Here is a 25,459-nt window from a genome sequence, read left to right on the forward strand (position 1 = left end):
CACGGACTGCCGAACTGATGTTCTTTTGGATTCGGGCATGTAAAAACTAAGCATATTTGCTTTTTTGGGGTTGTGATCGGGCTTACGATCCGACGTTGATGTGATCCGGCACGCTGTTCGGATTGGAGCATATTTGAATTTGAATTTACTGGCGGACATATACATGTTAGTGTTGGATGTCGTCCTTCCTCATCCAGTCCACACATTGGCCCCTCTACCCGCGGACGGATGCAGAAAAAAAAATTATGGGTTGCCGTTAAAGATGCCCTAACATAAAAGTATAATCCCATTCTCAGTTTGAACAAAAACGCGCCACGAGACAAAAAGAAGTCTCCCAGCGAGTGCCGTTGCGTCCACACAGTTATAGGAAAGCTACACCCTCCAACCAGCACACCTTGAGCACTGGAGATAACAACCGAAAGATACAAGTACGTACCCGTAATATCAGCCTACAAGGATACGGTTTTAGACGCAGACGCGTGCCGAGTCACATGACATGATCGATCACCTCACCTCACCTGGAGAGGCCGGCCGGACACGTTAACGCCGTGTCACGCAGACAAAAGCTACGTGCCGGCCGAAGCGACACACGCGTCGCCAGGTGTTGCATGACGCCTAGTATATAAGATACAGTATGTATACCTGGTCTGGTCTCCCCATCGCCATCAACGATCACACATCCTACTACTCTACGTACCATCTCTGCCGCAGCAACAACATTATTCGCCCCACCAATCATACATCCCGATTTGTTTAAAAAATCATCATTCATCACTCCAAGTCAAGAAACCAACCCCACCGCGCCGATCGGGCCGGGACCCCGTCGCGTTCACCGCAACGAGCCAGAAACGCCCACCCCGACCCGACCCGATCCAGCCGCGCCGCGCGCAGGCAGGCAGGCAGGGACAAAGCCAAACACCACCCGACCCATACCATACCCTCCCCCGGCAGGCAGACTGGCACGCATCGTTTTCCACCCGGATCATCGATCGGACGCGCGCGCGGCCGGCCTCCGCCTTGTCCCTGAACTGGAACGCGGCCCGCGTGCCACCGCGCCACTTGGACCGCCACCGGACGGAACCCCATAAACCAGCCGTCGCGCCCCACCTCTTCTCTCCTCTCCTCTCGCCCAGTCAAAGCCAGAGAGCACCAGCCTCAGCCTGGCTGGCGGGCTGTCTCCTCTGCCGCTGCCGCCTTCCCCTCCGCCTCTAAATCCTCCGCCCCGCCCCGCCTGACCTTCGACTCGACCGGCGCCGAATCCGGGACGGCGCGGGGGGATGGGGGTGTCGCCGGTGTCGCCGGGGGGCAGCGCCGGCTACGAGTGCTCCTTCAAGATCCTCCTCATCGGGGACTCGGGCGTCGGCAAGAGCAGCCTCCTCGTCAGCTTCGTCGCCGCAGCCAACCTCGACGACGACATCGCGCCCACCATCGGTACGTCTTCTTAGTCTCACCCCGCCACCGCACCGCGCCACGTCCAGTCCGATCGCTCTCTCGCTCTGCTTGGTACACCAGACTAGTACGAGGTTCAGTGTACGCTCGTCGTATTGCTTCGGAGTATATAGTGTAGTGGCAGTAGGTAGCGGATTAAGGGCATCAGCGATTCCGCCCATTTCGGTGAACGAAACCTTTTCCTTTTAAGTTTTAATTAATGTCCGAGCTGTTCTCTGCTTTTGATTCTGCTGAATTGTCTCCACTTTCTTGTTGTTTGTTGGCGTTGGCCAGGGCTGGGAGTTAGTAGTCTCCAATGCTCTTATATGCCACTCCAGTACCATATGTCCTTTACAGTTGGTCTTATATGCCACTAATAGGTTGGTCCCCATCAACCCAAATGCTTAAATGCTGAAGCTAGTATTTGGGGAGATAGGAAAGCGATCCATGCTTGTGCAGCAAAACCTGATTGCGCACTAAAGAAAATTTACTAGTGCTACCTTATTTCTATCTCAAGCAACCATCTCAGAAAAGTCATTTGGACAATTTTACCTTGCACGTAATCTATGGGAATGGTTCAACTCGCTGTCCTTATGTATGTCCTTCCCGCCACTATGTTTTCTCGCCAGTTTAGCCTTATGGCCTATGGGTGAACTCTTTGTGTTATGCAACTCAAGATTGTGTGACAGACAATATGTCCTGACTCGTTTAAGACATGTCCCAACTCTAGTCTACCCCTTAGGCCTGAGACATCACAGTGGTGTTATGCTTGTGCATGCAGCTCTGTATACTACTCTGATTTCACACCATCACATTTTATTTTATAAATTGCATGCTCTTTTGTATTATATGTACACTTCACATGTCTTATAATTTTGTTTCACATTGATTGCCAGGAGTTGATTTCAAAATCAAGTTTCTTACTGTTGGTGGAAAGAAACTGAAGCTGACTATATGGGATACTGGTGAGTTCACAATTTCTTCCCATTCTCCGACTGTTCAAGTATGGTCTTTCGCAGTAGGAACTAGCACAAATAAGTCCTAACTTCAAGTAAGCGGTCGTGTATGCAAGACTTTTATGATCCAAGAACAAGTGGTTGGAATTTGCTCATAGAGATGCAACAATGTTTTAATGTGCCAAAAACTACCAGGAGTTGCTACAAGCACCAGCTAGAGCAAAAAATAGCAATAAACATCATCTAAAAAAATGATACTAATAAGCATGGAAAATTCCTAGATTTAGCTTGCTAGTCATCTTGCCCTCCCATCCTTCTCTACCATCATTACTTTCAGCATTTATAAGATACTGTATTATTTGGGTGCACCCATCATGTTGCTCCCTTTCTCCTGACATCATCTCGATCAGAGGTTCCAGTCTTATGAGTTTATAGCCCCACTCCAGTGCTGTCCTAAAGAATAATTCAGAGATGCACCATATTACCTACTCTTCACGACAGTAGTACTACTGGAAGGTGTCTTACTTATCTGTAAACAAAGTAAATTATGACATGGTGTCTATGATATTTCAAATGTTCTACAAGTCAGTCATTTTTTGTTGTTTTGCAGCTGGCCAGGAGAGGTTTAGGACAATCACTAGTTCTTACTATAGAGGTGCTCAAGGAATTATACTAGGTAAAAAAATTGTTCTTAGTTGTTTCTGAGTTCTTACATATACTGTTATTGTAAGACGATGTCAATTTTTCTCACTCGGAGATTAGATATTCGGGATATGCCATAGAACTTTTTAGGTTGGTCTATTCAATCATTCCGTTATTATACTCACCAGTAGGTCAGCTACTTAGTGCTACAATATGTGGATCGTTTTTTTTTTCTTCTGTAGCACAGTTCTTTTGCATTTCCCTTTGTATTCATGATTTCTCCATTGATGAACCCAGATCAACTCTGTTACTTGCAATGCATGGAATTATGAGAAGTTGGTGACCACAAGGATGCACCCTTCTATCAAACAGAAATATTTTGAATTATTTTGTGGATACTTCTTTCTATGTAGGGAAGGGCTGCGTACAATAGACCCAAAGTAGTCGGACCCTTCCCCGGACCCTGCGCAAGCGGGAGCTACATGCACCGGGCTGCCCTTTTATTTTGTGGATACTTCTTTCTATGTGTATGCATGGACAATCTTATTAGTTAAGAGTATCTTATTTACTCATGTTTGAGCACCGCTCTGTAGGCTAGCGGCTTCTGTGCTCGCTCAGCCCACCTGGGTTTGAGGCTTGGCCTCTCGGCAGTGCCTCATGGTTGTTCTTCTAAATAAAAAAATGCCACAGGTGCTAGTGCATACTGGTCAAGATTTCTTTTATTTGCTGATGTTTTGATCAGTGTGAATTAGATATCTAGTGAAACTGTGGAACCTTTGATCATAGTTTACAATAATTTAGTTCCTACTAATCATTTGGTCATGGCGAATATGAAAGCATGTGCATAGGTTAACAATGGCAAATACTGATTAACTTGTAGTGGTAAATTATCTTGAGAATTATGGTCCTTTGTGTATTATGTTTTTCATGCTATAAAGTGGATTAAGGTCTAATGTCTTATAGTATTTTACTCATAGTATATGACGTCGCGAAGAGAGAGAGCTTCACAAATTTGGGTGATGTATGGACTAAGGAGATAGACTCAAACTCATCAAACAAAGACTGCATAAAAATGCTTGTTGGAAACAAAGTTGATAAGGTACCATTTTTTTTCAAAATAGAAATTTTTATTTTTCCTGAATATTTTGTTCCAAACTTGCTGTTTCTTTCCAAACCTAAATTGCTTTTTGTACACTTCTTTATATCAATTCAGGAAATCACTCATGGGTCAAGTAGACATAGATTCAGTTCTTAGCTTTAATTTTGATGGTCCCATCTTTTGCAGGATGATGAGAGAACAGTCACAAGAGAAGAAGGTCTTGCCTTCGCACAAGAATCCGGATGTCTGTTTCTTGAGAGCAGTGCAAAAACACGAGAAAACGTCGAGAATTGTTTTGAAGAACTTGTGCTGAAGGTAAAGACTCAGAGATACCGTGCCCCACAACCTTAGATTCTTAAGTCTTTTATACAATTAAGATGCAAACACATGGGGACACAACTGAAGAACTCAGTTGCATTTTCAGTTTCGTGGTTGCTTTTTTGTTCTAGTAGGCAAGCCCCTAGCTACATGAATCACAAACAGACTCAGTTTTGCCGTGGTGCAGATCCTTGAGGTTCCAAGTCTCCTGGAGGAAGGCTCGTCATCGGTTGTCAAGAGGAACATTCTGAAAAAGCAACAGGAAAGTCATGCAAAGTATGGTGGTAGATGCTGTCAATAGATCTGTGACGTATGATTGAGCTCACTATCTGTGGTCATCGCATCGCAGGCAAGTTCATGATACCCAAATTGTAGATGTTGTCGCGTTCTCGTTGTACATGAGTTGTGTCTAAACAATCTGTGAGTAGAAAAGGTGGGGAAATTGGGGAAAGTAAGTACAGTAGTTTGTAAGGTTTTGGAGAGTGGTTAAAATTGGTTTGTACAAAGGGAACGCTGTGTCTATTCTTGCTGTCTAATAAGGTATAATTTGCGCAAAGTGCTTTGTCCCGGGGATGAGCCAGACCTTCCCTACTTTCTTGATTCTTGATGTTAGCGACTATTGCATGGACGGCACTGAAGGTTTATTGTCAAGATGTGCGCGTTCTGCTCTTTTGATAATTCCAGCAAACAAAGGATTACCCTAGAGGGTAGGCCCTTGATGAACAGGACACTCGTGGATGATGCAAGCCAAAGGGCCAGGGGAAGTAAAGAGGCCATCGTTTCCTTCGCGCATTTTTCCAGCAAACAAAGATGTCCATGGAGCTTTTGTAAACAAAGATATGCCCATGGAGCCTTAGTTTTTCAGGATTCAGCCACAGGTGCCGAAGAGCCTAGAGGGTATAGATCAATGTTTTCGAGCCAGGAGTTCACTTGACAGTGAAAGAAATTGGAAGCCTTACTTGACTAAACTGAACCCTAACCGCAAATTGATATCAGATTTTTGCTCGGCATCTTTGTTCCACTTATGCTGCTGTGGAGGCATAGACTATATTTAAGCGGTTGTAACATATGTGAGTTTTTGGGTTCAAGTAAGTGCCAAAGGCATCAAGTGCTACTTTTTCCGTTGGATTTTTTGTCAGAAAAAAAGAATGTCCAATGACAGATTTCATATTCTAAAAGCACTTTATTATTAACTGAAGAAACACCAACGACTGCAAATTCAGTGATGAGAATCAGTAATTCGTGGGCAACATTATTTGTCGGCTTAACGAGAAAGTGGTCTTGAGACAAGTATTCTGTCTTAGTAACGGTGAATGAGATCGCCAAATGCCCCAGGGTTCTTCGAGTAGTGATCAATCTCAGCCTGAAAAAAAAATGGAACCAAAGATGTTAGCGACCCTCGTGCTTTCATTTTATTTCTGACAATTCTGTCGAGTTATATCATGTGAAGGGAAATAATACCCCTCCAATCCATAATAAGTGTTGTGGTTTTAGTTCAAATTTGAACTAAACCACGACATTTATTATGTGTCGGAGGGAGTAACTTACGAGTACCAACCTTGCGTACAGCGATAATGGCTGTAATAAGCTTATCGCCGATTAGCTGATGCAAAGTTTTGTCTGCAGCAAGTGATTCTACAGATTCCAGAAGGTCCTGTGGTAGCCTTTTAAGTTTGGTAGCATAATCTGCAGGATTTGATTCTGGAAGAGACACAAGACACATGTGACATTTGCAGACACACTCTGAGGAAACCAAAAGCTAGTCGGCAGAAAAAAATAATACAAAAAAATAATCTAATTCCAGATATATAACATACTCCCCCCGTCCCAAAATAAGTGTCTCAACTTTGTACTAACTCACATTTTGGGACGGAGAGAGTAACATTTTTAGGGGCATACCGGATCCATTAGGCACATAAGTAAGGTATATAGTAATGTGTTAGATTATTGATTAGCACTTTAACGATAATGAAGAACTCCGACTATTTTTCACTACACTGACACAGCATCTACCATCTCAAAATCTCATCCAGTTGACTCACAGCTCAACAAACAAAAATGACAAATCTGACTGAATAGTACCAGCCTGATGTGGCTTTTCTTTTATCAAGCTAGGAATTTCATTTGGATTTGACATTATGTGGGCATAATACATGTGCATTGTGTCTATGTCATGATGGTTTTCCCCAGAATTTTCAGGACCTTTAGATGTGTTTTTCGACAACTTTCTATCATGTTGTACATGTTCCTGCAAGGATCACCGCACATGCTCAGTATGTTCCTAGGGCATTTTCAGACATGGTAGCACGACAAATATCAGTAATGCATGAGAGTAAGATAAAAAGGTCAAGCAATGAAATTATTTTCATACCAATTGGTTCAGGCAACTTAAGGCCTTTCCTAAGTCCATCAATCCCAGCAGCGACAATAGCAGCAAGCCCCAAGTGCGGATTTGCGCACCCATCAAATGATTTAATTTCGAAGTTGCTGACCATGTCGAGAGGCACACCAGGTGGGCATGCGGTTCTCAATGGAGCCTCCCGGTTTTCTTTCCCCCAGCATAGGTAAGCTCCACTCCATGTATTTGGCTGAATACGATCGTAGCTACATATAGAGAAGCCAATAATGACGATCATTAAAATGCCAAATCTGGTGGCTGGCAACGATCCCAATGACGATCCTGTGGGGCATAGACCGGCCCCCCCTGACGCACCGGCCTGTCGGGATCTGGCCCATGGTTGTTGCGCGCCTGTCGCCTCGCAGGAGAGATCTGCAGCGCCCCGGTCGGGACAAAGTGGAGATACCGCCCCACCCGAGCCAGAGGTGGGGCTGGATTCCCCTGACCAGTCCGACGCCACCAATCCCTCTCGCGATGCCTCGGGCGAGGAAACGCCCCCTCTCGGCGCCAACCCTCCCGCCCTTGCTGCTGGGCCGTCTCCACCTGCTGCCGCGCGGCCGGCCCGCGGCCCAACAGGCCCGATTGCGATTCTGCAGCGGCCCACGCCCACACCTCCCCTCCTGCTGCCCACCGAAGACCAGCTACTCCCAAACGCTGGGGCCGCGACAAACCAAGGCCCAAGTGGCCGCACGTCGAGCCGCTTCGCATCGCCTCCAATTACGCTGCGGCGATCCCGAAGCCGCACTACGCCACAGCCATGGACCCTTGGAGAGTTTCTGGCCACCGCCACGAAACACCTCAACGCCGCCCTGCCGGCCCCTGGAAAGAAGCCACGCCGTCCCCTCAACTTCGCCCCTCGCCGTGGACGATCTGCAGCTACGACTTGCCAACCGAGCGCCCCTCCCACGGCGGAGCGGCGCGCCCACGTACAAATCCTGCGCACCCTTGGAATCATAGGGATCGATCAGAAGATCACTGCCGCTGAGATGAAAGCCTATGACGGCATGTTCGCGGCACCGCTACCCCTGACGGTACTCAAGGCCATTGCCACACTGGTTGACCGCGAGATCCCAGTCCGCATGGCATCGGCTGTGACCGGCAGCGTCGACGTTGCATGTGAAGGCTAGACCAGTATACGCGCGCCCGCCCGTCGATCCCGTTCCCATGGATCACGGCCTTAAGATCGCTATCTGGAATGTGCGCGGCATGAACGCGCGGGCTCGGCGACATGCTATCCGGTCGCTGCTGGACACCACCGGGGCCTCCATTGTTTGCATTCAAGAAACGAAAATGGAGTTGATCTACTCGGCTATCGTCCTTGATGCACTTGGTTCCGAGTTCGATGACTACACGTACCTCCCAGCCGATGGCACGCGGGGCGGCATCTTGCTGGCGTGGAAGAGCAGGGCCGTGACCATCACGGACCCAATGTTCACCACCAATGCGATCACTACTAAGGTGACCACGGTCACTGGCCCTCCTTGGTGGCTAACGGTGGTATACGGACCCCAGGAAGATGCAGACAAGGTTGCATTCCTGCAGGAGCTTCGCGACATCCGAGCCGCCTGCCCAGGCCCGTGGATGGTTTGCGGCGACTTCAATCTTATCCTCCGCGACGACGACAAAAACACGGGCACCGTCAACCGGCGCATGATGGGCAAATTCCGCCGTCTCACAAATGACCCCGCGCTCAAGGAGATCTACCTCAACGGGCGGCGCTACACATGGTCCAACGAGCAAACACCGCCGACGCTTGTGCAGCTCGACCGTGTGCTTTGCACCGCTGATTGGGAGGACACGCACAGCGGATGCCACCTTCGATGTCTTGCGGCTGTGGTGTCAGACCACGCCCCGTTGCTGCTGGATTGCTCACCCACGCCCACCTCACACCGGAGGTTCCATTTTGAGGAATACTGGCTACGCTTGGACGGATTCCAGGACGTGGTGACCGCAGCCTGGGGCTCTACACATCACGTCGATCCCTTCCACCGGCTCATGCTCCGGCTACAGGCAACGGCGGCTAGCCTCACTAGCTGGAGTTCCAGGTCTACGGGCAACATCAAGGCCAAGCTGGCGATATCACGGGAGCTCATCTCGCGCTTCGACCAAGCCCAGGAATCGCGCAACCTCTCGCCACCAGAGGCCTGGCTCCGCAAGCAGCTCAAGATATCCTACCTTGGGCTCGCATCCATGGAGCGCACGATCGCCCGGCAACGCTCTCGCATCGCCAACCTCAAGGACGGCGACGCCAGCACCAGTTCCACCGGCAATGCTCATTCCGTCGGCAGAAGAACCACATCTACAGCCTGGCCGTGGAAGACAGGGTGCTCACGGACCACTCTGACATGGCCGAGGCGGCCTTCGCCCATTTCGAGGCCTTGCTGGGCACGGCGACCGCCCGGGAGCACTCGCTGGACCTGTCACAGCTCATTGAGCCGACCGACCTCGCCGACCTCGATGCGCCGTTCAGCGCCGAGGAGATTTGGGAGGCTGTCAAGCGCCTCCCCGCCCGCAAGGCGCCAGGCCCAGACGGGTTCACAGCAGAATTCCTACGCGCATGCTGGACTACCATCAGGCAGGATTTCCTTGACGTGTTCCAGCAACTTTATGACCTGCGAGGAAGGGGGTTCTACAAGCTGAACCAAGCATTGCTGACGCTGCTGCCAAAGAAAGCCGACACCCATGGGCTGCGCGACTACCGGCCGATCTGCCTGATTCACCTTGTGGCCAAAATCTTCGCCAAGGTGCTCTCGATCCGCCTCGGTGCCAAGCTGGACAACCTGGTTAGCCGCAACCAAAATGCTTTCATCTCGGGAAGGAGCTTGCACGACAACTACGTCCTTGTCAAGCAGTCACTCAAGCTGCTGCACCAATTGGGAGCTCCGAGAGTCATGCTCAAGCTCGACCTCACGCGCGCCTTTGATTCCCTGTCATGGCCATTCCTCTTTGAGGTTCTACACCAGTATGGATTCGGGAACAGATTCTTGGAGTGGACGGCCATCCTCCTGTCTTCTGCGAGCACACGCATCCTCCTGAACGGCGAGCCCGGCCCACCCATATGGCACCGGCAAGGGCTCCGGCAGGGCGACTCCATGTCCCCGCAGCTCTTCGTGCTCGCGGTCGACACCCTGGGACGGCTCCTACGACGCGCTCACTGCCTGGGCATTCTGCTGCCGCTACACCCACAGCGCCACATTCCGGCGATCTCCCTCTACGCCGACGACGTCATGGTCTTCTGCCACGCCACGGCGGATGACACCACTGCGATCAGGGAGATCCTAGCCTTGTTCGGCAGGGCCTCCTGCCTGAAGGTGAACTTCACCAAGAGCTCCGCCACCATCCTGCACGGCGACCAAGCAGACACGGAGATGATCGCGCACCTCGGCTGCCCGGTGGCGACTCTCCCCATCACCTACCTCGGCATCCCCATGTCCACGCGCCGCCCATCTGCCGCCCAGCTACAACCCATGGTTGATGCGGTTGCAGCGCGCCTACCGACCTGGAAGACCTGGCTGATGACTAAAACCGGGCGCCTCGCGCTGGTTAAGTCGGTCTTGAGTGCCATCCCAGTGCACCAACTGCTTGCGTTCGCGCCCCCCAAAAAAACTCTCAAGCAGATCGAGAAGATTCAGCGTGGTTTTCTTTGGGCTGGACGCGCCGCTGCCAATGGCGGACACTGCCACGTGAACTGGAACAGAGTTTGCCGCCCCATCGAGCTTGGGGGCCTGGGCGTGCGAGACCTCGAGCGCGCCGGTCTCGCCCTGCGACTACGCTGGTTATGGTTCTCCAGAACGGACCCGGAGCGAGCATGGCAGGGGTTGGACCTTCTATTCTCGCCCACGGAACGTGCCCTGTTGTGGGCATCCACGTTCACGCTCACGGGGAATGGGCAGTCCACCCTGCTCTGGGAGGACCGATGGATAGGTGGCCAATCCGTGCGCGAGCTCATGCCTAACCTCTACGGCTGCATCCCCAAGCGACGACGGAAGACGAGAACCGTGGCGGACGGACTCAATGGCAACTCCTGGGCACACGACATCCAAGGCACCCTCGGCCTCCACGAGATTGGTCAGTATCTGCAGCTCTGGCAGATCATGCAGCGCACTGAGCTCTCCACCACACCGGACAGGTTGACCTGGAGATGGACGGCGAGTGGCATCTACTCCGCGCAGTCCTGCTACACGGCCACCTTCCATGGATCAACGAGCTGTCATTCCTGGAAGCTAATCTGGAAGTGTTGGGCGCCGCCGCGGGTCAAGTTCTTCCACTGGTTAGCCAACCAGGACCGCTGCTGGACGGCAGAGAGGCTGGCGCGCCACGGTCTCCAGTATCATCCCCGCTGCCTCCTATGTGACCAGCAACCGGAGACGATGCGACATCTGCTGCTGGAATGCCCCCTAGCCCGACAGGCATGGCACGAGACCCTGGCCTGGCTACGCATACCGGCCCCGATCCCAACACAGGAACTGTCGCTTACGGATTGGTGGAACCATGCCAAGGAAGACACGCCGCCGATCCTTCGCAAGGCCCTGAAATCTGTCGCGCTGCTCGTGCCTTGGATGGTCTGGAAACACAGGAACAGCTGCGTCTTCGACAATACGACTCCTTCTCTTAACATGCTCTTAGATAGCATTCAGGACGAGGCCCGCTCATGGGCGGCAGCTGGGGCACCTGGTCTCCGACTTGTGCTGCCCCAAACCTGGGATGTGCATTAATCCACCTGCTGTAATCCACACATCCTCAGATGTCTGTAACTGAACCTCCCCCTTTTCAATGAAAAGAAACGCAAGGCTTTTGCGTTTTCTCGAAAAAAAAATGTTCTGGCATTTCTCCAACAAGTAGCAAACTGTGTTATCCAGATTCGGGGTAATAAAAGTACGTTGACATCCTAAGTATCACAGAGTTTATGCAAGAAACAAGTACCAAAATGAGTTATCAAAGTTATTGTCGAATTAAGACGTATTCTTGGAAGCTTTTCTGGAAGATGTTACCTGTTAGGGTGAGGAGCAGTAAATGCCAAGATTGATGGAAGATGATGGTATACTCCAGCAAGGAACTGTTCTCCAACGTTTGACATTCCATAGTGGCTGTATTCATTTGATCCCATAAAAACATTCTGATCATTCTTCCATAAACTCAGATGCACATGGGAACCCGATCCAATATCATTCAGGTCAGGTCTGTGTCCAGCAGAACAAATCATCAGGTACCAGAAAGGCAAGTTTCACTTGATTGACAATATTTTTTTTTCAAATCACACATGTTTGGTGATCTGGTACTGCTAAAACCTGATATTTACATGATGCATCAGAGTATAACATAGGAATATCAGCAAATGGAAGTATTATTTGATCAACCGTAGCTCATTTCAGTTCTCTTCTAATCTTCTAAGTAAAAATTCAATTCTTTCACAAGCCAGTAATGTTGTCTGGATACACTGTCTGGTGTTCATGTATGATTTGCTGTTAACACAAAACAGTGCACACAATAGACTTCAAACTATAAAGCATGCTAATGTAAAAACAGAGTGTAGACCCATTGACTTACTTTGGAAGAAACGTTGCTATCAACCCATGCTTTCGAGCAACGGATTTAATAATCTCGCGAGCATATATCAAATTGTCAGCAGCAAGAGTGCACAGGACATACTTCAAGGCAACCTCGAACTGCCCTTTTCCAGCTTCGGCATGCAGCTTTTATATTTTTTGAGCAAGAAAGTGGATGTGAACATAGAAAAAATGATCGATCACTAAATCATGACATATAATCAAAAAGGTAAACAGTTTGATATATAACATCACGAGTTTTGACATCTTTTTGGTGGTAAAATAACGTCTTACCTGCTCAACCACAATATTTGCCACTTTAAGAGAAGAATACACTTCTTGTAGTATAGATGAGGCACCATCAAATGATGAGGTTGAGCAGTAACTGCTATTATCATATGGAACCCAACGCTCATGTCCCTCACTGTAGAGTTTTCTGATTCGGGTCACATAGAGAACAGCATGGCCTTTAGCACAATTTATTTTGCAGAGTCAGGAAAAGCTACCTTACTAATTTTCTGCGGAGATAAAATTCATTCTCAAAACCTGCCTTCATTGTCTACAAAAAAACAAACAACTAAGCATAAATGCAAAAACTAGTGCACATACAGAACTCATGAGACAAAAATGATCTTCACAAAGTTATGTAGGCAAAATTCTGGGTTTATTCTTACCACATTGAATTCATCCAGCAGAACTTTTGTGACTTTTCTTAAGGCATATCTAGGACAGTATTCCCAGGCTTCTCCAGGCCTAATTTGCATGTCAGCTATCACCATTTCCTCACGTGTTGACCTTGCAATGTGAGTAAACTATCATTAGTTCAATGATGCCTTAATAAGTTCAGAGAATTGACCTACTGTTAACAAACAAGAAACTATTCATATAAGTACAATACTAAGTTATGGGATTCTAAGGGATGGTCCGTTACAAAGTACGGAGAAAGCGTTAAATGAATTAACTTTACCATGGGAGTCTCAAAAGTGTCGACATATCTGGCATAAGCCTGATCTCGCCTACACCAGTAAGGTTTGTCCCATCAGCTGGGCCGTCACAAAAGGAAGTCATTCCCATTGATGCAAAAGTCAGGCCAACACCCTTATTCCTTGCAATCTCATAAAACCTTCCGGCTGGGACAACCTGAAAGTGAAGTTCTATTTTCTCAAAATTGGATTTGGTATTAGCAATTCTAAAAACAATGCCGTTGTTCAGGTGGGTGAACTGACCGTCAACACAGTCAACACCATGTAATTATCAGTAGCTTTATACATGCCAAGTTGACCATTTACTGAAACGAAACAACTTGTAGGCAATCTTCAAACAAAGTTCATGCTAACTATTGTGTCTATTTGGTAGTGTATTTAAGACAATTTTCTAAAAGAGAATTTTTGGTCCACGAAAAAAGAGAGAAATGATCAGTGAGAAAACTACATCCATAATGTAAACAATGCAGCATGTGCTTACGCGGCATCTATGTTGGCCTGAAGCATCATTCCAGACGATGCGAACAAAAAGCACATCTTGCTCAACACAAGATGATGCTATCCTACTGTCAGCTATCATAGTTTTCTGGTGAATTGACCCATTGGCAACGTTCAACTTATACAGATCTGATGCATTTCTTCTAAAGATGTCCTCAACTGCATCTGTAGCTTCCTGAATGCTAAGATCACCATCTTCACATGCAGCTGATAGGACACGGTAAACAACATCACGTGCCCTTCTGGAACCTGCAAATCAGTACAAACTATATATTATCACTTAAAATCAACAACTAAATGGGCACGCTTGTGTAGTTTTCAGATAACTTTCCTTATGTGCACTACTTATTTATATACTCCCTCCACTACAAAATACATGCCGCAGTCTTCAAGATGTAACTTCGACGCTATTTTTCATATGACATATATTAGTAAAAAAATGAAATTATTTTTTCATGAACTAAACATCCTTTTGTTAATTAGTTGTCAAAGATAGAAAAGGTTGACTGTACACTTTTTAGGAAATCATGTTTTGGAACAGAGGTGGCATATCTGAAGGTCTAGATCCTGTGCCAAATCTGTCTGTTCTTTTGTATTTTTATATTGGTCCAAAAGTTTGTTTTCCTGCTATGAGAGGATACTATTTGAACTACTTCATTTATGATAATATAGCTAACGTTTGTACTGACGTACAATGATCTCTCATCATCTTATGAAAGGGTTAAAACTGATTATTGTACCTAGATAGTATGTCTCCGGAAAAGCATATCCATCTGAACTGAACATGACCTGCCAATGGTTAACAGTTAACAAATAAAAATATCATGGGCATAGTATCTCCAGAAGCAAAAGAAACTGAGAATGAACATATGTGACTGACAATGAGACATACATCAAGAGTGCTATTAGAGAGGAAACTGAAGAGTAACTATTTCAGACAAGATAGTAAATCAGATGCATTGGAAGAACAAAAATAAGAGAGAGATTCTCAAACCTCGAATAAAGTCAACAGTAATCTATATTAAGCAACGAATACTGCTCGGACCTGGAATCTGGGACCATGTGTGCTGTATATTTCGTTCGAGAACATGGACGTACGTGTTACTGTAGTAATCTCTGTGTCTAATGGTCTCCTTCCAGTAAAGAAAGTTACTCTTCAGTTTTGGGATACGTGCAGTCAAACTTTCTAGACTTTGGCTATTGATATCTCTATGACTATTGAGGGTCTCCAAATGAACATATGAAAATAAATATATGAGTATATTCATCTGAAAAAGTATTTTTGTAATATTATAATGTTACTAAGGGCCAGTTCTTTTGGCGGCTTAAAAAATAATCCGCCTCTTTCCCAGCTTTTCCCATAAGCTGCATTCCTTATTCATTAGGGCTTCTGAACTAGTTATGGCATTACTAATCTAGAAGTCTCAACAAATTTTGGAAGCGGCTTATTTTATAAGCTGGGGAGAGGCAGCTTATTTTTTAAGCCGCCCAAAAAAACTGGCCCTAAATCTTATCAGTAAACTGCATCAGTCAATGTAGAGTTATGGAGACCACGTCAGTTCCACAATAACAATCTTTGTCACTGGAAGGAGTACTATGGTAAAAACGTAGATGTGGTGGCACAGTGGAGGATAATACGTTATTGAGTTGTGGGAGAATATTAGTTAGTTCAGTTTTTCTGCACCATGGAAAAGCAAAATCTGTTTTCATATTAATAACTTCTTCAGATTCTATATAAACAATTATCCATACGACGGATATGGTACCTTGTTTATGGGAGCTAGCTCCAGAAGCTCTTTAAGTGATGACACCATTCCTTGAACACTTAGTTTTGGAATTGCCAAACCGAAATCAAGGTAGACCTGTTTGCGGGTTGTGTATGATGATTAACATAAATGAAAACTGAACGGGTGAATAAATGCACAAAGACGAGGCTCCAACCTGGGAGTAAACAGATGCAAGATAGGATGCTTCCTTAGAATATGGATAAGAAGCATGTAAAAGGACTAACTGGCACTTGACGAATCTTTCATCCTCAAGAACAGCACGGAGATGTAGAGGATTGCACTTCCGCAAGTCCAGGTCTTTATCTCCAAAGCTAAAATTGTGTAGAACATGTATATGGTTGAGATCTTGACATGACCAGACAGGAAAGTGCTTTCATAAAATCTAAAATGCCAGTCATTACCCTGTGTGAATCTGCATTGGTAAGTGACACTGCACAGCAATATCAAGACTACAAGTAAATAGATAGTCGATGAGGCTCTTATTTGTAATCCGAAGAGGTCTTTGCCCTGAAAAGTACGGAGTATAAGCAGAAAATAGATCTTACAGTCATAGGGTACATGTTTTATCTGTTTACACATTTCTCCCTCCCAGTAGAGAAAATATGTTCACCTGTTAGCTCCTTACGGAGACCATCCTCTGCATCTGTCTTGCTAACACATGGATCAATCTCTAAGCCACTTCTGTATGCAGCAATGCTTTTCAACCCAACAATTTTGCTGGCAACTATGAGAAATTAGTCAAGGATGTCCATGTAGTTGAAAGAACAAACAGAAAAAAACATCCAGTTTGTCCCAAATAAAAAATTCTGGAGGATATGATTTGAGCTTAGCCACAAAAGTTTCAGTGAATGAGTCCAACGTCCAGCTTGATCCACTGAATGAATCCTGAAAGAAGTAACTAATTTCATCACTAGCTAATCATAATCTTTACCTTGATACAGTATATTAGAATAAGTTAACAACTGCAAAGGAAATACGTCAACATAGAAAAAAAAAAGGGCAACCTGGTGCATGTAGCTCCCGCTTGCGCAGGGTCCAGGGAAGGGTCCGACCACTTTGGGTCTATAGTATGCAGCCTTTCCCTAAATTTCTGTAAGAGGCTGTTTTCAGGACTTGAACCCATGACCTCATGGTCACAAGGCAGCAGCTTTACCACTGCGCCAAGGCTCCCCTTCGAAATACGTCAACATAGAACTGAATCATAATCTAGTTATTGCAAGGGTGGCCAAAAAACCCTTTATCGTTGACTACAGAGAAAGACTCACGTCGTTAATAATCGTTTCCGCCAGCCATTCGATTCTCAGAACTCTGCCGACTGTGGGGACAAATTCCTTGTGGGCTTCCAGCTCAAGCATTTTATCAAATACTAGGCCGTCATCCACGAGAATCGCTGATATATTGGCAGCTTGGAAGCATTTTGAAGCGATAGATGACAACCCTTGGGCCTTTCTGAACTCTTCCACCTTGTCAAGTGAGGCTTCACAGCCGTACAATGCGGCGATGTCCTTGAGGCTTCTCTGCATTCAGTGATATTGCAAGGATGTCATGAGTTGCTGAAAATCTATCCTTAGATACCGTGCAATAACTATGGAATAGGCAACTGGAACAGCATTCCTATTTCTAGACGGAAGGGCAGCATTCTCATTGCAAGCATTTGGAAATTGGAACAACAGAAAAGTTACAGGTGCATAAGAGGTAGTAGAAGACAGAGCACTGAACAGATGGCCCACATCACATGACGGCGTGAACATCTTAAGCTCAGGAGCAAGAAGCATGCCAAATAACCCCAGCACCTCCCGTGGGTCCAGCAGCGTGCCATTAAAAGCACACACGCCCATCCATGGAATGGACCTCACAGCAGGGCAAAGAGACGGGGCAAAAGGTCTACTGCACCCCACCGCACTGCACCCCGCCATACAATGGCGATTGGCCAAGCAGGCATAAAGCTGGCCATCTCTGCCTTGCCACCAGTTAAAGGAAAAAGGCGAACTCATTCATCCGCATATTCTGCCGATACCGCCGGTCAGTAATAACTAATGGATCGAGCATGGTGTCATTTATAGACAGTAAATATAGAGTCATTTTCATCCGTGCCTTCCAAAACCACCAGCTATGCTTGAAGTATCCTTTTTCTTAATCTTACGACATCCCGCGGTTTTAGATTAAAAATCATGTGATATGCCACTTAACTATTTAAATTTTATATTGTTTGTACTTAAATATGTCTAATGATTGTGTTTCCAATGTCAAAAATATAGCTTCTCTAAATTACTTACGTGATTTAATATATAGTCAACATATTTATGTATAGTTTCTCTAAACACTTGCATGGTATATTCATGCGCATTTTCTACATATATGCCACATCATATACGTAAAAAGTGCATGATCCGTGTAAAAAAAAAAGTGCATGATCTAGTGGAATGACTAAACCAAGATTTGAAAGCAATGATAACATTGACTAGAATGATATATTTCCTTATTTTCCTCAATGTTTTAATGGCACTATAATTCACTTCCTTATTTGCCGAATGGAAAGTCCATACTAGCCCTACATAATCATTGACAACATCTTTACCCCCCACAAGAGGTAAAAGTAATATTAGCCATGGGGAGGGACATGTGAATGTAAGGGCTCATATCGATTTGGGCCCATCTTGAAAGAGCGACAAAATTTTAGAGCACATGGCCTATTTGTAAATCGACCCGTCAACACGTATAGGACCCTGATAAAACAGGCCAAAGTACACCTAACTAGCTCTATGGCCGACACAATCTAGCACACACTCCACTCTCTCGAGCAGGCAGCAACAGAGGGGGGGCATACACATACACACTAGACTAGAGGATGGTGTTGTAAATGTTGGTACTATCTGACTTTGGAAAAAGAAAATGTTGCGATCTCGAGCAGGATGCAACCAAGACGGCGCGGTGAAAGATGGCCGGCCGGGGAGTGGATAAGCACAGCAGCGGCGTGAAGTGAAGCAAGCGTGCGTGTGGTCAGTCAGCCGGTCACCGTAGTACAGTAGTAGTACCTTGAAGGAGAGGGAGTGGGGAGCGAAGGCGAGCGCGTCGCCGTCGGCCTCGGAGAAGCAGCGGAGGAAGGGGAGGGAGGAGGCCGTGTCGACGAGGTTGTGCGCGTGCGCGTCCACCGCCGGCGTGTCCTCCACCGCGCGCCGCAGCTCCGCGTACCTGGCCTCCATGCTCCGCCGCCGGTCGCTCGCTCGCTCAGCCGGGGAGTGGTAGGAGATTCTCCGGGGGCGGCGCCTTCTTGTTTGACCGTGCGAAACCCCGAACGGTCTTGCGTCTCTCTCTGGGGACGGAGTATTGTACTATTGCAATGGAGACTCGGAGGCAGAGGGTTTTTTATGCAGGAAGTAGGCGCTCCGCGACGCAGGCGCGGCACAACTACCGGTCAGTCTCGTCTACTCCTGCCGCTGCTCGGCTCGGCTAGTGACGAGTGGGGTCGATGTGGCCATGGAATGGGAGGCTGCCTGTCCTGTGGGGTCCAATTGTCAGTTGAGCTGGTAGTTTGGTGGACGTGTACTCTTATCTTATTTCGATGAACGTGCACTCTATCTTCTAGTGCCACAAGCATTTTTTTTAAGAAGAAAGATGAACAAGTACATACACATGAAAAAAATATGTTTGCATACACTTTACTACTACTACTGGTAATACTGCTGCTGCTGTTGCTTTTTTTTTAAAAAAAAGAGGCCAAGCTTTATTCATTTGAAATAAGTAGTACATCGTTTGCGAGGAGTGTTACAATTTCATTTAAAGGTTCCTCAAACCAATCAAAAGTCAAAGAAAATCTAGCTAATCTACTGATGTTGCTGCTCATTAGCCTATTAATTCATGTGTATGGGCAGCCGGACTAAAAAAGGGTGAGTTACTGCTGGTGAAATGGGCAGCGGGACTTGCTACGTTAGCCTAATCATTCATTCACGATGGTCCACAATAGCTGACTGTTTTTTTTAGAGGAAATAGCTGACTGTTTTTTGTCCGAATTCTTAGCGTGTACTGGATTATGTTAGACCGATGACGACCCGACGTTTATTTTTTTGAAACAAGGCAAAAGACTTGCCATTTCATTGATTAAGGGAGAAAGTTTTAGGCAGAAACCGCAAAGCAGTGAATAAAAGGACTACTCTCGCGGCATTACAACACCCAAATGCTTCGCTCCAGCCAAAGCCCAAAGCGATACCTCCTGCTTGATTTTGCTGATGATGGTCATGGAAGGGGCCGCTGAGTTGCGGAAGACTCTAGCATTGCGCTCCGACCAAACCTCCCAAGAGATGAGCATCATGAGGGAGGCGAGCGCCTTGGGCGAGCTGAGACGGATCTGCAGGTTAGCGTTCCACTATTCTCTGACCGAAGCCCTTGTCACCCAGGTAGACGTGGTGATGTGATGCATGCCGAGCCATGGGAGGATGTCATTCCAAATGCGCATGGTGTAGCGGCACTGGAAAAGCAGATGAGCCGCGGTTTCTTGGGTTTGCTTGCAAAGAGGGCATAGACTGCAATTAGGCCAACCACGGCGGCTCAAGCGGTCCGAAGTCCAAATCCTATCTTGAAGAACGAGTCAAGCAAAAAACTTGCACCGAGGGGGCGCCCACACCGTCCACACCGAATGGACAAGGTCCGAGGTGGTGAGGCCTTCACATTGAGCCTTGTAAGCCGAGGATGCAGAATATATCCCATCTTTGGTGAACTTCCAAATAATTGAGTCTTCAACGTCGTCATCGAGGGCCACCGTTGCTAGTTTGTCCCAAAGGTTAGCAAACTGTTGGATGTGTTCAAGGGAGAGGCCATTGGAGCTGTCAATATTCGCAATTCATTGATTGTTGGCCATAGCTTGCTGAACCGAGGAGTTTTTCTTGCGAGAGAGGTTGTAGAGACCGGGAGCTATGTCACAGGGGCACAATCCTCCTAGCCAAGATGAGTTCCAGAACCTCGCTCTCCTTCCATTTCCAACAGTGACTGTAGTGGCCGCCGCAAAGAAATGACAGTCGTCATCCGTGCACGGCAGTCCCATGCCAATCCATGGCTTGCTCTTATCTTTCCACTCAAACCATAACCATCGAAGTCTCAGGGCCCTAGCAAATTTGTTCAGATTAAGCACTCCCAAGCCGCCCTTGTTCTTTGGTTTGCAAGCGAGGTCCCAGTTTACCTTGCATTTCCCTCCAGAAACCTTGTCCGTGCCCGCCCAAAGATATGCACGGCGGATGCTATCAATTTTCTGAAGGACCTCCACCGGTATGTCAAGAGGAGTGAGATGATATATTGCGATGGCCGTTAGGACAGCCTTGACAAGGACCGTTCGGCCTGCAGCAGCCACATGTCTCCCTTGCCAAGAAGGGAGCTTGCCCGCGATCTTATCTTCAAGATGCTGGAAATGGATTCTCTTGAGACGCTTAACAGACAGAGGAAGGCCAAGATAGCGCATCGGAAATGACGAACGGACTGCCGGAAAAGCATGAAGAATGTCGTCCAGATTTACACCATCACATCGAATAGGGGTGTGATGCCCCCGATTCAATCGTACACTAATCATGCACGCAAATGTGTACGATCAAGATCAGGGACTCACGGGAAGATATCACAACACAACTCTAAAACATAAATAAGTCATACAAGCATCATAATACAAGTCAGGGGCCTCGAGGGCTCGAATACAAATGCTCGATCATAGACAAGTCAGCGGAAGCAACAATATCTGAGTACAGACATGAGTTAAACAAGTTTGCCTTAAGAAGGCTAGCACAAACTGGGATACAGATCGAAAGAGGCGCAGGCCTCCTGCCTGGGATCCTCCTAACTACTCTTGGTCGTCGTCAGCGGCCTGCACGTAGTAGTAGGCACCTCTAGTGTAGTAGGAATCATCGTCGACGGTGGCGTCTGGCTCCAGGGCTCCAGCATCTGGTTGCGACAACCAGGTAGAAGGGAAAGGGGAAAAGAGGGAGAAAAGCAACCGTGAGTACTCATCCAAAGTACTCGCAAGCAAGGAGCTACACTACATATGCATGGGTATATGTGTAAAGGGCCATATCGGTGGACTGAACTGCAGAATGCCAGAATAAGAGGGGGATAGCTAATCCTGTCGAAGACTACGCTTCTGGCAGCCTCCGTCTTGCAGCATGTAGAAGAGAGTAGATTGAAGTCCTCCAAGTAGCATCTCCAAGTAGCATCTCCAAGTAGCATCTCCAGTAGCATCGCAGTAGCATAATCCTACCCGGCGATCCTCCCCTCGTCGCCCTGTGGAAAAGCGATCATCGGGTTGTCTGTGGAACTTGGAAGGGTGTGTTTTATTAAGTATCCGGTTCTAATTGTCATAAGGTCAAGGTACAACTCTAAGTCGTCCTGTTACCGAAGATCACGGCTATTCGAATAGATTAACTTCCCTGCAGGGGTGCACCAACTTACCCAACACGCTTGATCCCATTTGGCCGGACACACTTTCCTGGGTCATACCCGGCCTCGGAAGATCAACACGTCGCAGCCTCACCTAGGCAAAACAGAGAGGCCAGCACGCCGGTCTAAACCTAAGCGCACAGGGGTCTGGGCCCATCGCCCATAGCACACCTGCATGTTGCGAGGGCGGCCGGAAGCAGAACTAGCCCCCTTAATACAAGAGCAGGCTTACGTTCCAATCCGGCGCGCGCCGCTCCGTCGCTGACGTCTGAAGTGCTTCGGCTGATACCACGACGCCGGGATACCCATAACTACTCCCACGTAGATGGTTAGTGCGTATAGGCTCGTAGCAAACTCAGATCAAATACCAAGATCTCGTTAAGCATGTTAAATATCCGCGAACGCCGAACAGGGCCAGGCCCACCTCTCTCCTAGGTGGTCTCAACCTGCCCTGTCGCTCCGCCACAAAGTAACAGTCGGGGACCGTCGGGAACCCAGGCCCACCTCTACCGGGATGGAGCCACCTGTCCCATCAGCCCCCATCTCCGAACAGTACCACAGGTAATGTAATAGTGTAAAGTATATAGTATATACCCGTGATCACCTCCCGAAGTGATCACAGCCCAGTAGTATAGCATGGCGACAAGAGTGTAGGGCCACTGATGGAACTCTAGCATCCTATACTAAGCAGTAGGATAGCAGGTAAAGGTAACAACAGTAGTAGCAAGGACAGGCTATGCAGCAGTATAGGATTAACTGAAAGCAGTAACATACTACACTACTCTAATGCAAGCAGTATAGAGAAGAGTAGGCGATATCTGGTGATCAAAGGGGGGGCTTGCCTGGTTGCTCTGGCAAGAGAGAGGGGTCGTCGGTGACGTAGTCGACCACAGGGGCATCAGCATCGGTCTCGGAGTCTACCGGAAAGGAGTAACGGAGGGGGAACACAATAAATAACGGAGCAATCAAATGTAACACAAAGCAAGACGCGGCAATACGTTGTGCTAGGGGTGACCTAACGTAGGGATGGGCGATACCGGTGAAGGGGGAAACATCCGGGAAAATATCCCCGGTGTTTCGTGTTTTTGGTCAGAGGAGCCGGAGGGGGAAAGTTGCGAGTTTGATATGTTAGGGGTGCGTGGCGGACGAACGGACTGCGTATCCAGATTCGTCTCGTCGTTCTGAGCAACTTTCATATACAAATTATTTTCATCCGACTTACGGTTTATTTTATATGATTTCCTAAAGTTTTAACAATATCCTAGAATTTCTGGATTCATTATTATTTCGAAAATAAAAAGTAAAATTACTCTTGTCAGCTAGTGTAGTGCCAGGCACAGTCAATGACATGTGGGGGCAGGTCAAAGTCAACAGCACAGCCGGTGTTGACTAGGTCAATCAGTGAATAGTGCATGGGTCCCGCGTGTCATAGACTTAAGCATTTTTAACTTGTCTGATCATTTTAATTTACAGTAGGGTTCACATGTCATAGGGTCTAGACTAACTAATCAGTTAAACCGAAATAAACTAAATAGGAGGGTATTATGGGCTAATAGGGGATTAGCCCCTTAATTGGGCTGGTTGGGGACCCGCTAGCAGAGGCACAAAGGCCAGCCCCAGCGTGGTTGTGCGCAGGCGCGCACGAAGGCCAGGCGCCAGGACGTAGCGGGTGCGGGCGTGACCATTGCAGGCGGGCGCGCACGGACGGGCGTAGGGCACGGCGCGAGCGGCAGAGGCAGTTGTAGTTGCTGCCGGTGTCCTCGCACTCTCTCGGTGCTCTGTAACTGAAGAACTGTGAGAGAGTACTTTGTGTTGCGTGCTACTAACTGCAGCGCCATGTCGTTACAGCAAGAGATCCTTCCTAATCTACCAGCCACGTTTGAGCTAATGGCCACACTATCCCACGGGAGCTAACACCGCGACACTAGCTACTACATGCACAAAACAAAGACTTGCATGTACGGTGCATGCTTATACTGACGAAACTGAATAAATCGACACCTAGCCTAACTGAAGAAGGAAGCAGCAGGATTCAGTGTCAAACAACAGCGGCAGGAGCAATAGGGGCCACGGCAGCGACGGATACAAGCGCGCACAGCAGTAGGCGCAGCCGCCGCATGGGCTGCCGCACGGGTGGCTGTAGGTGTGCGGCCAAACTGTGCGCGGGGATGCAGGGGAGCACAAGGGTCGAGGGCGGCCATGGCATGAGCGGACGGGCGCATTGTCTTCGTGGGAGCTCAAGGAGCTCGAGACCAAGCACAGGTGCGAGCGACAGCAGCTGTGAGCTTTGCGACGACATGGCCGGCGGCGATGAGCTTTGGCCGCGATGGGAACGGCGGCTACAGACACGGATTCGAGAACTAGGGAGAGGGCTTTCGAGCGGGAGCTCACCGGGGAGCGCACTAAAGGCTCGGTGAGGGCCCGAAGCGCAGGACGACGATGGAGTCGACGGAGGCGCGCCGGTGGACGAAGGTTGAAGAAGAGTTCGATCCGCTCGATGTAGTGGCCCCGGGCTCGAACGGTGGTGCGTAGACGACGTAGGGGACGACGGTGAACCTCCCGGACGCCAACGGACGACGAAGGTGGCCGATGGCAACATGTACGACAACGATGGCGACGCGGCGACAGCAGCTTCGGGCAACGGCGTCGGGTTGCCGCGGGGAAGACGAGGGTAGGGAGATGGGGGCGCGAGGAGGGGGAGTGGGGATCCGGCTAGGTTTAGAGAGGGGCACCGGGGTCTTGTAGGCTGGGGTCGCCGGCCGGATGGACGCCACGGCGTCGGCCGGTGCCGTGGCGGGCATCGGCTCTGCCCACGTCCCCCTCTGTGAATAGAGGAGGAGGCGACGTGGGGAGTGGGCCGGCCTGGCCTGGCCAGCTGGGCCTTGGCCCAGGGGAGGGGGTTTTTCCTTTTCTCTTGTTTTATTTTCGGTTTTGCCTTTTTCTTTTTTTTATGTTACCTTTCCTGTTTTAGTTTTGTTTTTTATTAATTTTAGTTTTAGTAAAATATACACGTAGCAATATAAATTAGTATTTCAACTTAGCCCATAGTCACAAAAAGTCTAGTCCTCAAATAAATTAGTTTGATATTTTATTAATTACCAAAGGTATTTAAATTATTGTTTTTACTGTTGTTTTATTCATCTTATGGTATTTAAAAATTTATAAAGGTGTGGTTTCTCCACCATAATTACCTATGCATTATTTAGTTCACTCCGAACATTTTAGTTTTAAAGTTTGGAAACTTTTGTTGTTTGCCTATGTTTTAAATTTGAATTTGAATCGGGTTCGAACTAACGCGAGATTAGCAACAGTAATCAAAGTGACGTGGCACCATTAGCAGAGAATTATTGTAGCTTAATTATTCGGGCGTCACAATTCTCTTCCACTACA

At 47.8% G+C, this 25,459-nt stretch overlaps 2 protein-coding genes across 4 annotated transcripts; one reads left to right on the forward strand and one right to left on the reverse strand.

Annotated features, from left to right (window-relative positions):
• The first annotated feature begins 958 nt into the window (after positions 1 to 958).
• LOC123119363 (ras-related protein RABC2a) lies at positions 959 to 4,999 on the forward strand. The gene is made up of 6 exons (XM_044539156.1): positions 959 to 1,431; positions 2,325 to 2,393; positions 2,995 to 3,060; positions 4,004 to 4,125; positions 4,312 to 4,440; positions 4,631 to 4,999. The coding sequence occupies exons 1-6, from the start codon at positions 1,278 to 1,280 to the stop codon at positions 4,742 to 4,744; spliced, it is 654 nt and encodes a 217-aa protein (XP_044395091.1). The 5' UTR covers positions 959 to 1,277; the 3' UTR covers positions 4,745 to 4,999.
• Positions 5,000 to 5,611: 612 nt separating this feature from the next.
• On the reverse strand, positions 5,612 to 19,012 carry LOC123119349 (protein fluG). 3 transcript variants are annotated; one of them, XM_044539137.1, is made up of 18 exons: positions 18,691 to 19,012; positions 16,921 to 17,172; positions 16,473 to 16,540; positions 16,266 to 16,381; positions 16,057 to 16,162; positions 15,810 to 15,966; positions 15,635 to 15,730; positions 14,609 to 14,657; positions 13,852 to 14,117; positions 13,355 to 13,527; positions 13,062 to 13,182; positions 12,894 to 12,946; positions 12,682 to 12,811; positions 12,389 to 12,534; positions 11,833 to 12,021; positions 6,815 to 7,047; positions 6,002 to 6,144; positions 5,612 to 5,806 (listed from the first exon to the last, which is right to left on the reverse strand). In XM_044539137.1, the coding sequence occupies exons 1-18, from the start codon at positions 18,856 to 18,858 to the stop codon at positions 5,744 to 5,746; spliced, it is 2,529 nt and encodes an 842-aa protein (XP_044395072.1). In that variant the 5' UTR covers positions 18,859 to 19,012; the 3' UTR covers positions 5,612 to 5,743. The 3 variants fall into 3 exon arrangements, 2 of the variants coding, with proteins under 2 accessions (XP_044395072.1, XP_044395081.1); XR_006458619.1 differs by lacking the exon at positions 6,815 to 7,047; XM_044539146.1 differs by lacking the exons at positions 16,921 to 17,172; positions 18,691 to 19,012 and adding an exon at positions 16,660 to 16,766.
• Positions 19,013 to 25,459: the final 6,447 nt, after the last annotated feature.

The sequence above is a fragment of the Triticum aestivum genome, chromosome 1B (genome assembly GCF_018294505.1).
Source record: "Triticum aestivum cultivar Chinese Spring chromosome 1B, IWGSC CS RefSeq v2.1, whole genome shotgun sequence".
Lineage (NCBI taxonomy): Eukaryota > Viridiplantae > Streptophyta > Magnoliopsida > Poales > Poaceae > Triticum > Triticum aestivum.

Bases quoted from the DNA above. Each gene is read 5' to 3' on its own strand.
- LOC123119363 (XM_044539156.1), top strand. From the start codon at position 1,278: ATGGGGGTGTCGCCGGTGTCGCCGGGGGGCAGCGCCGGCTACGAGTGC. The intron at 2,394-2,994 runs GTGAGTTCACAA...GTTGTTTTGCAG, and splicing joins GCTGACTATATGGGATACTG to CTGGCCAGGAGAGGTTTAGG. The intron at 4,441-4,630 runs GTAAAGACTCAG...GCCGTGGTGCAG, and splicing joins TTGAAGAACTTGTGCTGAAG to ATCCTTGAGGTTCCAAGTCT.
- LOC123119349 (XM_044539137.1), bottom strand. From the start codon at position 18,858: ATGGAGGCCAGGTACGCGGAGCTGCGGCGCGCGGTGGAGGACACGCCG. The intron at 12,812-12,893 runs GTAGCTTTTCCT...AAAACTCTACAG, and splicing joins CTCCGCAGAAAATTAGTAAG to TGAGGGACATGAGCGTTGGG. The intron at 5,807-6,001 runs GTTGGTACTCGT...TTTTTTTTTCAG, and splicing joins CCATTATCGCTGTACGCAAG to GCTGAGATTGATCACTACTC.